At 36.7% G+C, this 18173-nt stretch overlaps 2 protein-coding genes across 2 annotated transcripts in view; one reads left to right on the forward strand and one right to left on the reverse strand.

Annotated features, from left to right (window-relative positions):
* The window catches only part of LOC113402187 (titin-like), a 136820-nt gene extending 119441 nt beyond the window's left edge, over positions 1–17379 (forward strand). Inside the window, exons 17-20 of the mRNA XM_064217001.1 lie at positions 61–1803; positions 1834–2703; positions 2854–13876; positions 13986–17379. Of these exons, the coding sequence (XP_064073071.1) occupies positions 61–1803; positions 1834–2703; positions 2854–13876; positions 13986–14155 (13806 nt within the window). The 3' untranslated portion in view covers positions 14156–17379. The remainder of the gene's footprint in view (positions 1–60; positions 1804–1833; positions 2704–2853; positions 13877–13985) is intronic.
* The window catches only part of LOC113395985 (sorting nexin-27), a 174791-nt gene that overhangs the window by 90819 nt on the left and 65799 nt on the right, over positions 1–18173 (reverse strand). The window lies entirely within an intron of this gene.

Genomic DNA, 18173 nt, shown 5'->3' on the forward strand with positions numbered 1-18173 from the left:
CCAGACGAGAAAGCCCCTAGTCCGGTTGAAGAAAAAGAACAAAAACCATCATTGGAAAAGGTCGACGAAAAGGTACCTAGCCCTGTCGAAGATGACAAGGTAAAACCACATTTTGAAAAACCAGACGAGAAGGTGCCTAGTCCCGTCAAAGAAGACAAAGTGAAACCAGTTTTTGAAAAACCAGACGAGAAGGCTCCTAGCCCAGATAAAGTGGATGAGGTAAAACCATCATTGGTAAAGCCAGACGAGAAAGCTCCAAGTCCGATTGGAGAAGAAGAGGTAAAACCATCATTGGAAAAGGCAAAAGACAAGGTTCCTAGTCCTGACAAAGATGACAAGGCCAAACCACTTTCAGAAAAGGCCGACGAGAAGGTGCCTAGCCCTGCGAAAGACGACAAGGCCAAACCACTTGTAGAGAAGGCCGACGAGAAGGCCGACGAGAAGGTGTCTAGCCCTGTCGAAGATGACAAGGTAAAACCACATTTTGAAAAACCAGACGAGAAGGTGCCTAGTCCCGTCAAAGATGACAAGGTGAAACCAGTTTTTGAAAAACCAGACGAGAAGGCTCCTAGCCCAGATAAAGTGGGTGAGGTAAAACCATCATTGGTAAAGCCAGACGAGAAAGCCCCTAGTCCGGTTGAAGAAAAAGAACAAAAACCATCATTGGAAAAGGTCGACGAAAAGGTACCTAGCCCTGTCAAAGATGACAAGGTAAAACCATTATTTGAAAAACCAGACGAGAAGGCTCCCAGCCCCGTCCAAGATGACAAGGTGAAACCACTTTTTGATAAACCAGACGATAAGGCTCCTAGCCCCGATAAAGTGGATGAGGTAAAACCATCATTGGTAAAGCCAGACGAGAAAGCCCCTCGTCCGGTTGAAGAAAAAGAACAAAAACCATCATTGGAAAAGGCCGACGAGAAGGTGTCTAGCCCTGTCGAAGATGACAAGGTAAAACCACATTTTGAAAAACCAGACGAGAAGGTGCCTAGTCCCGTCAAAGATGACAAGGTGAAACCAGTTTTTGAAAAACCAGACGAGAAGGCTCCTAGCCCAGATAAAGTGGGTGAGGTAAAACCATCATTGGTAAAGCCAGACGAGAAAGCCCCTAGTCCGGTTGAAGAAAAAGAACAAAAACCATCATTGGAAAAGGCCGACGAGAAGGTGCCTAGCCCTGCGAAAGACGACAAGGCCAAACCACTTGTAGAGAAGGCCGACGAGAAGGCCGACGAGAAGGTGTCTAGCCCTGTCGAAGATGACAAGGTAAAACCACATTTTGAAAAACCAGACGAGAAGGTGCCTAGTCCCGTCAAAGATGACAAGGTGAAACCAGTTTTTGAAAAACCAGACGAGAAGGCTCCTAGCCCAGATAAAGTGGGTGAGGTAAAACCATCATTGGTAAAGCCAGACGAGAAAGCCCCTAGTCCGGTTGAAGAAAAAGAACAAAAACCATCATTGGAAAAGGTCGACGAAAAGGTACCTAGCCCTGTCAAAGATGACAAGGTAAAACCATTATTTGAAAAACCAGACGAGAAGGCTCCCAGCCCCGTCCAAGATGACAAGGTGAAACCACTTTTTGATAAACCAGACGATAAGGCTCCTAGCCCCGATAAAGTGGATGAGGTAAAACCATCATTGGTAAAGCCAGACGAGAAAGCCCCTAGTCCGGTTGAAGAAAAAGAACAAAAACCATCATTGGAAAAGGCCGACGAGAAGGTGTCTAGCCCTGTCGAAGATGACAAGGTAAAACCACATTTTGAAAAACCAGACGAGAAGGTGCCTAGTCCCGTCAAAGATGACAAGGTGAAACCAGTTTTTGAAAAACCAGACGAGAAGGCTCCTAGCCCAGATAAAGTGGGTGAGGTAAAACCATCATTGGTAAAGCCAGACGAGAAAGCCCCTAGTCCGGTTGAAGAAAAAGAACAAAAACCATCATTGGAAAAGGCAAAAGACAAGGTTCCTAGTCCTGACAAAGATGACAAGGCCAAACCACTTTCAGAAAAGGCCGACGAGAAGGTGCCTAGCCCGGTCGATGATGATAAAGTGAAACCACTTTTTGAAAAACCAGACGAGAAGGCTCCTAGCCCAGATAAACTGGGTGAGGTAAAACCATCATTGGTAAAGCCAGACGAGAAAGCCCCTAGTCCGGTTGAAGAAAAAGAACTAAAACCATCATTGGAAAAGGTCGACGAAAAGGTGCCTAGCCCTGTCGAAGATGACAAGGTAAAACCATTATTTGAAAAACCAGATGAGAAGGCTCCCAGCCCCGTCCAAGATGACAAGGTGAAACCACTTTTTGATAAACCAGACGACAAGGCTCCTAGCCCCGATAAAGTGGATGAGGTAAAACCATCATTGGTAAAGCCAGACGAGAAAGCTCCTAGTCCGGTTGAAGAAGAAGAGGTAAAACCATCATTGGAAAAGGTCGACGAAAAGGTGCCTAGCCCTGCGAAAGACGACAAGGCCAAACCACTTTTAGAAAAGGCCGACGAGAAGGTGTCTAGCCCTGTCGAAGATGACAAGGTAAAACCACATTTTGAAAAACCAGACGAGAAGGCTCCCAGCCCCGTCCAAGATGACAAGGTGAAACCACTTTTTGATAAACCAGACGACAAGGCTCCTAGCCCCGATAAAGTGGATGAGGTAAAACCATCATTGGTAAAGCCAGACGAGAAAGCTCCTAGTCCGATTGAAGAAGAAGAGGTAAAACTATCATTGGAAAAGGTCGACGAAAAGGTGCCTAGCCCTGCGAAAGCCGACAAGGCCAAACCACTTTTAGAAAAGGCCGACGAGAAGGTGTCTAGCCCTGTCGAAGATGACAAGGTAAAACCATTATTTGAAAAACCAGACGAGAAGGCTCCTAGCCCCGTCCAAGATGACAAGGAGAAACCACTTGTTGAAAAACCAGACGACAAGGCTCCTAGCCTCGATAAAGTGGATGAGGTAAAACCATCATTGGTAAAGCCAGACGAGAAAGCTCCTAGTCCGGTTGAAGAAGAAGAGGTAAAACCATCATTGGAAAAGGTCGACGAAAAGGTGCCTAGCCCTGCGAAAGACGACAAGGCCAAACCACTTTTAGAAAAGGCCGACGAGAAGTTGCCTAGCCCTGTCGAAGATGACAAGGTAAAACCACATTTTAAAAAACCAGACGAGAAGGTGCCTAGCCCCGTCAAAGATGACAAGGCAAAACCACTTTTAGAAAAGCCTGACGAGAAAGCTCCTAGTCCAGATAAAGTGGATGAGGTAAAACCATCAATTGTAAAGCCAGACGACAAAGCTCCTAGTCCGGTTGAAGAAGAAGAGGTAAAACCATCATTGGAAAAAGCAGAATACAAGGTCACTACCCCAGACAAAAATGACAAGGCCAAACCACTGTTAGAAAAGCCTGGCGGGAAGATGCTTAGCCCAGTCAAAGATGACAAGGTGAAACCACTGTTTGAAAAACTAGAAGAGAAGGCTTCTAGCACAGATAAAGTGGTTGAGGTAAAACCATCATTGGTTAAGCCTGACGAGAAAGCTCCTAGCCCGATTAAAGAAGAAGAGGTAAAAGCATCATTAGAAAAGCCAGACGGCAAAGTGACTAGCCCTTTCAAAGATGACAAGGCAAAACCACTTTTTGAAAAGCCAGACGAGAAGGCTCCTAGCCCAGATAAAGTGGATGAGGTAAAACCATCATTGGTAATGCCAGTCGAGAAAGCTCCTAGTCCGGTTGAAGTAGAAGAGGTAAAACCATCATTGGAAAAGGCAGAAGACAAGGTGCCTAGCCCTGACAAAGACGACAAGGCCAAACCACTTTTAGAAAAGGCCGATGAGAAGGCTCCCAGCCCCGTCAAAGATGTCAAGGCCAAACCACTTTTAGAAAAGCCAGGCGAGAAGGTGCCAAGCCCAGATAAAATGGATGATGTATCACCAACATTGGTAAAGCAAGACGAGAAAGCTCCTAGTCCGGTTGAAGAAGAAGAGGTAAAACCATCATTGGAAAAGGAAGAAGACAAGGTGCCTACCCCAGACAAAGATGACAAGGCCAAACCACTTTTAGAAAAGCCTGGCGAGAAGGTGCTTAGCCCTGTCAAAGATGACAAGGTAAAACCACTATTTGAAAAACCAGACGAGAAGGCTCCTAGCCCGGATAAAGTGGACGAAGTAAAACCATCATTGGTAAAGCAAGACGAGAAAGCTGCTAGTCCGGTTGAAGAAGAAGAGGTAAAACCATCACTGGAAAAGGCAGTAGACAAGGTTCCTAGCCCTGACAAAGATGACAAGGCCAAACCACTTTTAGAAAAGCCAGGCGAGAAGGTGCCAAGCCCAGATAAAGTGGATGATGTAACACCAACATTGATCAAGCCAGACGAGAAAGCTCCTAGTCCGGTTGAAGAAGAAGAGGTAAAACCATCATTGGAAAAAGCAGAAGACAAGGTTCCTACCCCAGACAAAGATGACAAGGCCAAACCACTTTTAGAAAAGCCTGGCGAGAAAGTGCTTAGCCCTGTCAAAGATGACAAGGTAAAACCACTATTTGAAAAATCAGACGAGAAGGCTCCTAGCCCGGATAAAGTGGACGAAGTAAAACCATCATTGGTAAAGCAAGACGAGAAAGCTCCTAGTCCGGTTGAAGAAGAAGAGGTAAAAGCATCATTGGAAAAAGCAGAAGACAAGGTGCCTACCCCAGACAAAGATGACAAGGCTAAACCACTTTTAGAAAAGCCTGGCGAGAAGGTGCTTAGCCCTGTCAAAGATGACAAGGTAAAACCACTATTTGAAAAATCAGACGAGAAGGCTCCTAGCCCGGATAAAGTCGACGAAGTAAAACCATCATTGGTAAAGCAAGACGAGAAAGCTCCTAGTCCGGTTGAAGAAGAAGACGTAAAACCATCATTGGAAAAAGCAGAAGATAAGGTGGCTACCCCAGACAAAGATGACAAGGCCAAACCACTTTTAGAAAAGCCTGGCAAGAAGGTGCCAAGCCCTGTCAAAGATGACAAGGTAAAACCACTATTTGAAAAACTAGACGAGAAGGCTCCTATCCCGGATAAAGTGGGCGAAGTAAAACCATCATTGGTAAAGCAAGACGAGAAAGCTCCTAGTCCGGTTGAAGAAGAAGAGGTAAAACCATCACTGCAAAAGGCAGAAGACAAGGTTCCTAGCCCTGACAAAGATGACAAGGCCAAACCACTTTTAGAAAAGCCAGGCGAGAAGGTGCCAAGCCCAGATAAAGTGGATGTTGTAACACCAACTTTGGTCAAGCCAGACGAGGAAGCTCCTAGTCCGGTTGAAGAAGAAGAGGTAAAACCATCATTGGAAAAAGCAGAATACAAGGTCACTACCCCAGACAAAGACGACAAGGCCAAAACACTTTTAGAAAAGCCTGGCGAGAAGGTGCTTAGTCCTGTCAAAGATGACAAGGTAAAACCACTATTTGAAAAACCAGACGAGAAGGCTCCTAGCCCGGATAAATCGGAGGAGGTAAAACCATCATTGGAAAAGTCAGACGAGAAGGCTCCTAGCCCAGATAAAGTGGATAAGGTAAAACCATCACTCGAAAAGGCAGAAGACAAGGTGCCTACCCCAGACAAAGATGACAAGGCCAAACCACTTTTAGAAAAACCAGACGAGAAGCCTTCAAGCCCCGATAAAGTGGATGAGGTAAAATCGACATTGGAAAAGTCAGCTGAGGAGGCACCTAGTCCAGTTAAAGAAGATAAAGAAAAACTAGATCTTGCAAAGCCAGAAGAGAAACTATATAGCCCTGTCAAAGATGACAAGGCGAAACTACTGTTAGAAAAGCCAGACGAGAAGGCTCCTAGCTCGATTGAAGAAGAAGAGTTAAAGCTATCATTGGAAAAACCAGAAGAGAAGGCAGCAAGTCCAGTTAAAGAAGATAAAGAAAAATTCGATCACGTGAAGCCGGGAGAAAAGATGCCTAGCTCTGTCAAAGATGAGAAGGATAAACCACTTTTAGAAAAGCCAGGCGAGAAGACACCAAGTCCTGTTATAGAAGACAAAGAAAAACTGGATCTCGGAAAGCTAAAAGAGAAGTTGCCTAGTCCTCTCAAAGATAACCAGGTGAAACCTCTTTTAGAAAAGCCCGACCAGGAAACTCCGAGTCCAATTTCGGAAGACACTGAAAAAGTTGATCTTGATGAGCTAGAGAAGATTATTCCTAGCGCTGTCAAAGATGACAAGTTGGCACCCCTTTCAGAAAAACCAGACGAGAAGTCGCCCAGTCACGTAAAAGAAGACAAAGTAAAATCATTATTTGAAAAACCAGATGAGAAAATACCAAGCCCAATTAAAGACGACAAAGAAAAACCCATTCATGAAATGCCTGACATGAAGGCTCCTAGTCCTATTAGAGAAGTTGAGGTTAAACCTGATCTTGAAAAGCCTTTGGAGAAAGGTTCTAGCCCCGTCAAAGATGACGTGGTGGAACTGCTTTTGGAAAAGCCAGAAGAGTTGGCACCAAGCCCTGTTAAAGAAGGTGATGAAAAACCTGTTCTCGAAACGCAAGAGAAAAAGGTGATTAGCCCTGTCAAAGATCACAAGTTCGAAACACTTTTAGAAAAGCTAGACGAGAAGATGCCTAGCCCCATTAAAGAGGTCGAAGTAAAACGATCATTCCAAAAGCTAGATGAAAAAATACCAAGCCCAGTCAAAGTAGACCAAGAAAAACCCGTTCTTGAAAAACCCGAAGAGAAGGCACAAAGTCCGGTTAAAGGAGACAAAGAAAAACCTGTACTTAAAAAGCCAGACGTGAAAGCTCATAGTCCCGTCAGAGAAGACACGATAAATCTCGTTCTTGAAAAGCCTGTGGAGAAGATTCCTAGCCACGTCAAAGATGACAAGGTAGAACAACTTTTAGTAAAGCTAGACGAGAAGATGCCTAGCCCCATTAAAGAGGTTGAAGTGAAACCATCATTCGAAAAGCCAGATGAGAAAGCTCCAAGCACAGTTAAAGTAGACGACGAAAAACCTGTTCTTGAAAGATCAGAAGAGAAGGTGCCTAGCCCTGTCAAAGATGAGAATTTGGCATCTATATTTTTAAAACCGCATGAGAAGGCACCAAGCCTTGATAAAGAAGACAAATCAAAACTCGTCAAAGACAAACCCTATGATCATATTCTTGATACCGGCAAAGATACAGAAGAACTCGTTCAGGATAAGCCTATTTCTATGAAGGAAGACAAGGACGATTTATGTTCTAAGGAATTTCCAATAATTGATGAAACTTCAGTTACTGAAGACAAACAGGAGAAAACTATTGTTGTTAATGGCAAAAGTATTTTACAAATTCTTACCATAACTACAACCAAACAAATTGTATCAAATGAAACCAGATCAAAAAGAAAATTAAGGACTACAGTCGTAACTGTTACGGAATCATTTTTGCCTGATGGTCTTACAGAAAAAACAAAGGATATTAAGGTCTATTTTTCTGATTACGCATCCGATAATGACGGTAATATTTTTGAAATTAGTGAACCAATCATTAAAACTGATCCTGAATCAAAAACTGATAATAAACTCAAAACTATGATGTTATATGAGGATCAGTTTACTGTTGAAGGTGCAGGCGAGAAAGCAATGAAACAGTTTAAAGAAGATATTCAAGGCGTCACAGTCGAAACGACAGATGTTAAAGATCTCGAATATGATTCGGAAGACAACATTCCTGAAGGATTTAATTTAACAGAAAAACCCCTTAAGTTTACAACTGTTAATGTGGAATATTTAACAGAAAATAATGTTAAAATAAGTAGAAAAACTACTAAAACTACTATAGTCCAAACTTTAAGTAATCATCATGATAATACAAAGAGAATTAGAACTATCACAATTATAACAATTGAAGATGAATTTCCCGATGGAACAATTACAACTAAGACTAGCAAAGAAATTACGCAAGTTGATGAAATTTTAAATGAGAGTGACACCTCGCTTGAGGCGACGCAAAAAGAGACCACGTGTGACTCAGAAGAATTTGAATTTTCAGAAGAGCCAGTAGAAGAAACTTCTTCACAAGTTGATAGTATTTTAGAAAATGGCATAACAATTAAAAGGAAAATCATAGTTTCGAAAACAATTCAATCTTTCTATAATTTATACAAAAAAATTAAACGTACCAAAACTACTATTAGAACGACTATTGAGGACGAACTACCTGATGGTAACATTATTATTAAAACTAGTGAAAATATCTCGTCTGTGGATGAAATTGCCGATGATAAATACTTAAATGAAAAACTAAGTAAGCATAAAAAAAAAGAAGACAATATATTAACAAAAGAATTGAAGAAGTACGAAGAAAAGGATGTAGATGAACAAGAAATTATTAAAATTAATGGTGAATCTTCAAGCGTAGTGGCGACAATTAGTCAAACTGGTGCTAGCGAAAAACCTCCTTTTATTAAAAAAGAAACATCTGCATCGGATAAAAATAATCTTAAGTTAATATCTGAAATCAAAGACAGTCATGACGAAATGAATAAGTCTCTGAAATCTCAGTCAATAAATAAATTTGTTAAAGAAACGGAACAAATGCTTCATGAAGAAAGGTTAAGACATGAAACTGAATTAAAAGGAAGTTCCGAAACTCATTCCAAAAATTTCAGCGATGAGATAGACAAAGAAAATATGTTACAAGCATTGGTACACAGCAGTTCTGAAGATGTTTCTAAAGAAATTAGCTTAGAAGAAAAATATTCATATGAAAGCACTGAAAAAACTGAAAAATCAATAGCAAGTACAGAAAAAAAAGGCCTGTTTGATAAAAAGTTATCATCAACTTCAAAAGAAACTAAAACGCAAAAGGTCAGTGCAACAACAGCTGAAGAGGTTGCGGATATGCATACTGCTGATGTAACTGTTAAAGATGAAATACTACTATCTGATGCTTCTGATTCTGGGGTACATAGTATCCAATTTGATACAGACACAACTTTATCTACAGCCGATCGTCCTACTCATACACTTACAGAAAATGCAAAGCATCTACTGGAATCTATACACAAAGCATTTAGCGATGAAACTGTACATCAGGGTATTAAATCGGAAGGCGTAGAATCTCTTACGGTCTATCCTGAATTTGATAGAGTATCTACACCGCCAACTGTCCCTGTTAGCCCATTACCAAAAATACCAAGTAGTTTTCAAGACATTAAGATTAGTGATGGTGTTCAAAGTGAAGTATCATATGATAAATCTGATGGTAACGAAGAAACCATAACTAAGATCGTACATGTAGGTGATGATGTTCTTACGCAGAAAATATCTACATCTACTGAAAAAGTACCGAAAACTATTAAAAATGACATTGAAGACGATGGAGATTCGGATATTTTGAATTTAATGCAAACAATTGGCAAGATCAAAACAGAAACTGATACTGTCACAAAAATTATAAAAGAGGGTGAAAATGTTGTTACTCAAACAATAACGACAGTGACAACAAAGGAAATAATTTCAAAAGAAGACGGCACTCCTCAAAATATTAAAACAACGATAGAAACTACCACACTCAGTAAAAGCTCAGATGGCTCTACAACCACTACCAAAGATACGCAGACGTTATTATCAGAATGTTCTTCCAGCCTTAAGTCTACCTCACTCATGGATTTATATGCAAAAGATAAAAAAATTGACAAATTCTACCTCGATACAAGTGATCAAAAGACTGAAAGTAGTACTAGTAGCCATATAAAAGATAGTACTGATAAAATAACTAAAATGTCTTCCAGTAAAAGTAAAATTACCAAAAAAGAAGATACCATGCTCAAACTTGATTTATCTGAAGAATCGGATGATGCAGAGGAAAATGTTGAAGATACAGTAATTGACACTGACGTTAGTAAGCGAGTAATTAAAGAAAATAATGTGGACATTGTTGAAACTATTACAACTACCACAAAGAAAGAAACTATAAAAATCAGTGATACAGAAAAAAATTTAAAGACAACTATTGAAATAACCACGACAAAAGAATATCCTGATGGTTCTAAAGATGTTCAAAAGTCTGTAGAAGTTAAAACAGAGCAATTAGTTTCTGGTTCGAGCAGTAACATTGATAGGTTATTAAATGAATATATTACTATAGGTGAACCTGAAGAAAGTTTATCAACTGAAACAGAGGAATTGGTAATTAAAAACGTTATTATTAAGCGTACAACTTTAACAAAGATTGTTAAAACAAAATATGCTGATAATTACGGAATTTTAAAAAAAATAAAGATGGAAACTACTGTAACGATCACTGATGACTACCCAGATGGATCTTCTCAAACAAAAGTTGATTGTTGTACGACTTTAATTGACGTGGAAGATAAAAATGTGATTGAAGCAACAGAACTTAATGATTACACGGTAATAGAAGAAAAAACAGTAGATGTTGATAAGCAGGAAAAGGATGTCGTTCTTGAAGGAAAAACGATTCATCAGATCATTACGACAACCACGATAAGAGAAATTTTGACAACAAGTGATAAATTAAAGAAAAAGGTTAAAACTACTATAGAAACAGTAACTCAATCTACATTACCAAACGGGGAAGTAGAAATCACCAAGGAATCTAAGGTAAAGATATCAGATCATACTACCGAACCTGAAGATGAAATACCTGAAGGGTTTGAATCTGGTGGGAAGCCTAATGAAGAAATAACCGAAAATGTGGAAGTCATTAATGAAAATGGTGTTCAAATCAAAAGAAAAACAAGAATTGCTAATCTTAGTCAAGAGTATCTCAATAAATCGAAGAATGTTAAACGAATTAAGCTAACCACTAAAACAATAATTGAAGATGAATATCCTGATGGATCTGTTATTACAAAAACTAGTGAAAAAATTTCAGTCGTAGATGATGTTCTCCACTCACCTCGTGTAAGCGATAGCCAGAGTACACATACAAAATTGACAACTGAACAAGTTTTATCTAGTCCTGTATATGAAGACAATAGTGATACAGTGGAGGAAGTGTTACAAAATCTTATTGTGATAGGTGATCCACTAGAAAATGAATACAGCGAAGAAAAATATATTAAACATGATGATCTAGTTATACAAAGAATTATTTTAACTAAAATCGTTAAAACAAATTATGCAGATACTAATAAAACTGTAAAAAAAATCAAGACTGTCACAACTGTTACTACTACTGATAAGTACCCAGATGGATCCTCACGCATAAGCGTAGACAAAAGACAGTCAATAACAGATGTTGATGGTGACGATTCATTACAATCTGAAGAATTAAAACAATTTTCCGAATTATTAGATAAAACAGTTAATATTGATAACCAACAAAAGACTATTACCAGAGATGGTATTAAAGTTAACCAATTAATTAATATTACGACTACAAAAGAAATATTATCCACAAAAGATAATGCAAAAAAAATAATTAAAACAACTATTGAAACTATAACAGAAACGAAATTACCGAATGGAACAACTGAAATAACTAAGGATGTCAAAATTACTGTATCTGATTATGAAAGTGACTCTTTTGATGAAAACTTTATAGGCTATACGCAACTGGGAGAACCAAATATACAAACTAATTCACAAATTGAACAAATAATTGAAGGCGACAAAATAATAAATAGAAAAACTATCGTTACTACAATTCGGGAAGAATTTGAAAACGTTGAAATAAGATCAAAAAAAGTTAAGACAACTGTAAAAACAACCATCGAAGATGAATATCCCGATGGAACTGTGATTACCAAGAAGAGTGAGAAAGTGTCTATTGCTGATTTTCTGTTAACTGTTCCTCTGGTTGATGATGGAAAAGAACCACCAGAATCATATATTGGTGAGAGCGAAATAGTTGAAGACACGTCTGAAGATTCTGTTGTGAAAAATGAGATAGTCAAAAAGGATGACATAGAAATAAATCGCACTATAACAACAAAAACAAAACGTGAAATTTTAGCTAGCTCTGATAAAGACATTGAACGAGTTAGAACTACAATAGAAACAATTACAGATGATGAATATCCTAATGGTTTAATTGAAACAACTAAAGATATAAAAATAACAATATCCGAATCGCAGAAAACTTATGACAGTGATTTACAAGCTGCATTACGGGGTCTTAAGCCAACTGGCAAAGTAAAATCATCAGTCGATAAAAAAGCAAACGTTATTTTTACAGATGAAGCAAAAAAAATTAATCAAACTATAACAACATATGTGACTAAGGAAGAAATGATTAATACAGAAAAGAACCAGATAGCGGTTAAAACAGTAACTGAAACTGTCACAGAAAATTCAAATGAAGATGGTACAACACAGATAACTAATGATATAAGTACTCAAGTAACATACCTCCCCATGGGAACAGCTCTTGAGGATTGGTCTCCAGAAGAATTAGAAGAAATCGAAAAACAATCGTTATCTCGAAGTAGTGGCGCGATGCTTAACACAGATGAAAAACCAACTATTAACGAATTGCCTTTACAATCAAAAATTGAACCACAACTTGAAACTAAGCCAAAGAAGCGATCACCTGTAGGAGAAATAACCACTGAAACAGATACTTTTACTAAAATAATAAAAGAAGGTGATAATGAAATCACTCAAACTATTACTGTAGTTACTACTAAAGAAGTTATAACTCCAGAGAAAATCAAGGTTACTGTTGAGACTACTACAGTTAGTAAAGGAAGTGACGGTATTACAAAAACCACAAAATCAACCAAAACAACAATATCGGAGATAAAAGAAGAATATGAAGAAATCATCGACACAGGTGAAAGCGAAAAATCATTTTCTAAATTATCGTCTAAAACTAGTGATATGCGAAGCTCATCCGCTGCAAGTGACGATTTAGATCATCCTGGTATATCATCACCACCCTCCGATATTAGTTCAAGAGAATCACGAGCCGCTACACACATTTGGGGAACTGAGAGTAGTGGAATGTATTACAGTGACGATGATGGCCAAGCAAGTCCAAGTAGTACAAAATCTCAAATAGCACATTCGCCAAGGTCAAATTTAAGTTTTGAGCTAGACACAAAATTGTCACAGCACAAAGAACATGATTTACTAATGACAAGAACAGGTTTTGATCCAATGTCTACGTCAATTTACGGACAATTGCCTGATGATGATTCTTGTACATATTCAACACATTCCGATGAAAAGACTGAAATACATTTTATAGGTAAGTCAGAAACTAAATTATCTGAGGTATTATTTTCAACAAAAGAAACTAGCTCAGACGCGTCGTTTTTAAAAGAAGCAGATGAACAATTTGAGAAAGCGATCGAAGAGCATAAAAAAGTCAGCGGTTCAGAAGTCATATCTAGCGTGACAGGGAAATATAAACTTGATCAGCATGATTTCTCTAGCACTAGCCATCAAGAATGTCAACAAGAAACGACTTCTTTAACTCTTAAAGATATAAAAACTGATTCGAAAAAAGTTACACATATAAGCTCTTCATCAAGTAGTAGCAAAGATGAAACTAAAGTAGAAAAAATTGTACATACTGAGTCTAGCAGCGTTTTAAAAGATCCTATAGAGTCTTGGGGTAAGCCGCTTGGCCTACCAAGTCCTATCTTACCGCCTAATCAGACAGATGGCAAAAACACGCCGAAAAAACAAATGAGTTCAACGGTGGCAAATAAAAACAAAATTAATCAAGAAAAAAGTAAAGAAGCAAAAAGAGCATCCGAATCTCCAAGTAAGAAAAAAGCTCCAACACCTATTTACATGGATTTAACGTACGTTCCTCATCATGGTAATTCGTACTATTCTGCTATTGAATTCTTCAAAAGAGTTCGAGCCCGATATTATGTATTTTCTGGAACGGAACCGTCTAAAGAAATTTATAACGCTCTCCTAGACGCTAAGAAAACATGGGAAAATAAAGATTTAGGTAAGGTTTACTGAATTTATTAAGTTTAATATGTATATATAATATTAAATAAAATATGATATAAGTATAAGTAAATAATAATAACAATCGATAATGGTTTATTTTACAGAAGTCACAATTATTCCCACATACGACACTGACGTTCTTGGTTACTGGGTTACCGAAAACGAGGAAGCACTCGAAAAACACAAGATCGACTTGTCGCCGTCCGCTTCCCGCTGTACGATTAACTTGCAAGACCACGAGACCTCATGTGCGGCGTATCGGCTTGAATTCTAGGTGTCGGGTCTATTTGTAGCCTTCTCATCGAAGAAGTGATCCACTTTATAAAATTAGGTACTTTTGAATGGGGAACCAAAGAGACATTTATTGTTGTAGGAAATTAAGGCTGTGATAAAGAACGGAGCATTCAAAAGCATCTACTTAAAGGACACTACTCCGTATGAGATCGTTTGCAAATAGATGCAGTAAAGACTATGTGATATTATTATGCAGTTTAAAACCAACCCATAGAAGTTTAATGAAGTGTATAGTGTTCAAACGGCCAAGTGACGATCCTGAAATTATAAAGTCCTTAACCGCATCCAACACGAATGTCAATAACCAAATTTTCGACCTAAAACAGAAACGTCCATTTTTTTCTAAAACTGTTTTCTAGTAGCGTCATTGACAAAAATAGGACATGCCATTTAAAATATTTTTCTGACGATATTTTTAAATTTGGTCTTATACAATCAGTAGTGCTTTTATACACGATTTTTAGCGAAACCAGTCCATTTTGTTTAGCCAAAAACACCGCTTGTGCGAAATATCTAAATTTTTTAAAATAAAATTATTTTGCTAAAGCATTGACTTCTTAATAGGACGTATTATTAAATATTGTATACGTATTGCATATTCTTTTAGCTATTCGCTTTATAACGGACGTGATATTTGAAATAAATCCAGTTCTAATTAATAAACGATAAAAAAGGACGAGTATAAAATTCATCTGAATTACACGAAAGGTTTTGTAAGGTGATTGAAATATATATTTGAAGAGTATATTTTACTAATTGTCTTAAAAAGACGCTTCTGAAACGTCACACGACGAGCTAGTGCTGCTTGCACTAATTACGTAATATTATTAGAATTGACGTCATTATGTTCAATATTGATCTAGAAGACAAAGATAGTTGTCATACTGAGCATAGACGACTACTGGAAGGATTGGAAAAAGTAGTATCCTCAATACTTTTTACAATTCAAATCGAGTGTCGTGTATTGGGACCTTTAAGAAAATGTACATAGACATTTGAAATTATAAAAGGTGCATCGGTGGGATTTATTAAATGTTGCCTGCGTTTAATATTGTCCTACTTGTACCGTTGTTCATTATATATTGTCCCAATGAGATACAGCTATTTGTCTATCTAGATAATCGATCAGCCTAAGATGATAGAGAGCTTACTCCATATTAATATAAATGTTTTATTAGAATTATTAATACAAATAAAACAATATATTTACCTTTGTTTTAAGTTGATATCTGCTTGTTGCGATGACTATGATATATTTTAAGTGAGTGTTGTTTAAATTGAACTCATTTCATGTACAGACGACAGAATTATTACAGAATCTCTGATTTTACTATTGTTTGGCAATAATCATTTTTGGTACATGTTTGTTGAATAGTTTAAATTTCTAGTCGATTCCAACCCAAAAACTTGTGAATGCCTATTAGTATTATATGTTCCTATGACAATTGATTTATATATTTTTTTTATCTTTTGTTTCGACTTAATGTCACTAATCTACGTGTATAGACTTTCCCTTTAGATGGATATTTGTTTAAAAATTACCGTTTTATTCGAGTTGTGTGAGAGAATGTGATATTTATAAAAAATCATCAAATTTTACCATCTAGTCTAGTGGATAAGCTGTAAGAAAACTTTCCTTGGATTAAAAAAATTCCTCCTTTCATTTGCCTATTCAAGTGAAGATTTTGAGTCAATTAATTTTAAGTCATTCATAGAAATAAGCCGACTAAGCCTGTCATCGCTTACTTTGCCAAACTTAATAACTATAACTAAAAATAGTGAAAATGATTCTGTATAATTGATGGCACCAGCACAATGTAATAACATAAATAAATAAAAAAATGCATTAAAACAAATACATAAATTATGGAATACAATATATTTATTTTATATGTAACGATATTGTGAGACCGAATGTGAAATTACTTTATAGTTGTATAATGTTTATTATTATTGATATTAATGTGTTTGAGTTGAGTGTTAGTTGGTGTGAGCACAACAATTATGTTATCTGTTATGTGGAATGCTTATAACAGTTGTGAATGGGACGAAACAGGGAGATGAATCTTGTTTAAAGTCTAAATATATTTGATTCATAATTGATGCATTTTCAAAGACTTCTTAACTCGTTTTTAATGGTGCATGCTTTATTTAAATCTAAGCTTTCGCTCTTACAGTATAATTAAGAATTACTTTATCTGCTGTTGTATTAGACAGTTTTGTATCTTCAGTTTGATAAGATTTTTTTATTTCTATCCAAGTCTCGTTGACGATGCATCAATCTTGGACCATTTGCTTTTTGAGTGTTAGGGGTGTCTTTCTTGGCTTTCTAATCTTAGCCAGCGACCACATTTGCTGGAACTAAAGCCTAACCCAAAAATTTACTATTGTATGGAATAGCTAGAACTCTAATTAATGCATATTATATTAGGAATATTAAAATGTTATTAAAATAAGAATTGTATCAGCTTAGTGAACATCAATAGCTCTGAGAAATAAATCATTATTAAAATTATTAAATGTAGTATTCTTGATATCACGAAAGCTTATGTTAACTCTACTAAATGTTGAAATTAAAAGAGATGAAATTTAAAAAAAATCCGTTGAAAATTGGACGTTTGTTTTGAATTTCATTAAATTTTAGATTTATGTGTAATCTAATTGATTCGATCGGCTTAAATCGTTTTAATCCCGATATATTAGTGCTACTGAATTTAAAATTGAGAAAAGGCTATACGGGAGTCGAACTAAATGGATACGGTGTGAATATATTGCGTAAATATGTGGTGCTAACAACTGACATGCGATGTTGTACTGTTTATAATATAACCAAAATAAATCACGATTTAATTATATTAGTACTAAATTATATATTACATTTGCTTAATATCTTAGTTCGCGATTTATTCTGGGATTATGGACACGCTTGATGGCAAGAGACTGATTAATTGTTTTGGTGAAAATTATATATTTTGCATTGTTTTTAAAATTGATTATGATTTACAGTTTAGTTTATAGATACTTAATAATTTGAATAATGATGTAATCTTTTCGTGGACTTTAGGTATTTGTAACGATTACTGTATTATGTAAATTAATATTAAAAATTAAAAACCAATCATTGTATCAGTCATGTCGCTATTTCCCATTCGGCGTGTTTGGTGTGAGAATCATTAAGGTAATAAAAAATATTTCAAAATGTTATCGTTGCGTTTATTTTCAATAGTTTAAGCACCTTGTTAATAATAAACGAAATTAAATATTAGAACTATATTGCAAGCATTGAATTTGAATCAAATAACAAAATATATTAAACAAACTTTAACGAAATTACACAATTTCCATCTTAGCCCACTGATAGTAAAACTCTCTTTGTAAAAACTCATAGTAATTTGGAATACCAAATCATATCAATTTCCTCTCTATTTTGTCCATAACTGCGCTAATATTCAATTTGTTTATAAATGACGGATGAAATAATCGTCCACTTTATAAGTACCTTCGCCCATAGGCACTTTAATAGCGGTAAATCATTTCTTAACTCGTCATGACGCCCCCAACTATAGGATCTAAGTTATGGTACCTTTTGTTTCACAGGCACATTGACTTTTTAAACCGAAAACTTTTTGTATGTATTAATAATAGACTAGAGATTTGGTGTTACAATTACTGGTAGCTTGTTTTGTGCCGACTTACTGTTTTGGATCTACCCTCCGCTCCAGTGCGGTTTGGTAGATCCATATGTGGCACATACTTTTCAGTGAAAATAATTACAAATTCAATGGCTTTGCTTTGAACCTCGGTTCTCCATTTAGGGTGGATTGTCTTTAGTTGAACGTCTTGAATTTTATCTTTGATTAGTTTACAGTTTTTAATTATCATTAAAATATATATTGAAATTACATTTGCTTTTAAATAAAAGGCAGGAGTACTCTGGTGATAGGATATTGGCAAATATTAATAATTAGATGTAAATAAAAATAAATACCTCAACAAAA

This window comes from Vanessa tameamea, chromosome 14, assembly GCF_037043105.1.
Source record: "Vanessa tameamea isolate UH-Manoa-2023 chromosome 14, ilVanTame1 primary haplotype, whole genome shotgun sequence".
NCBI classification, from domain to species: Eukaryota; Metazoa; Arthropoda; class Insecta; order Lepidoptera; family Nymphalidae; genus Vanessa; species Vanessa tameamea.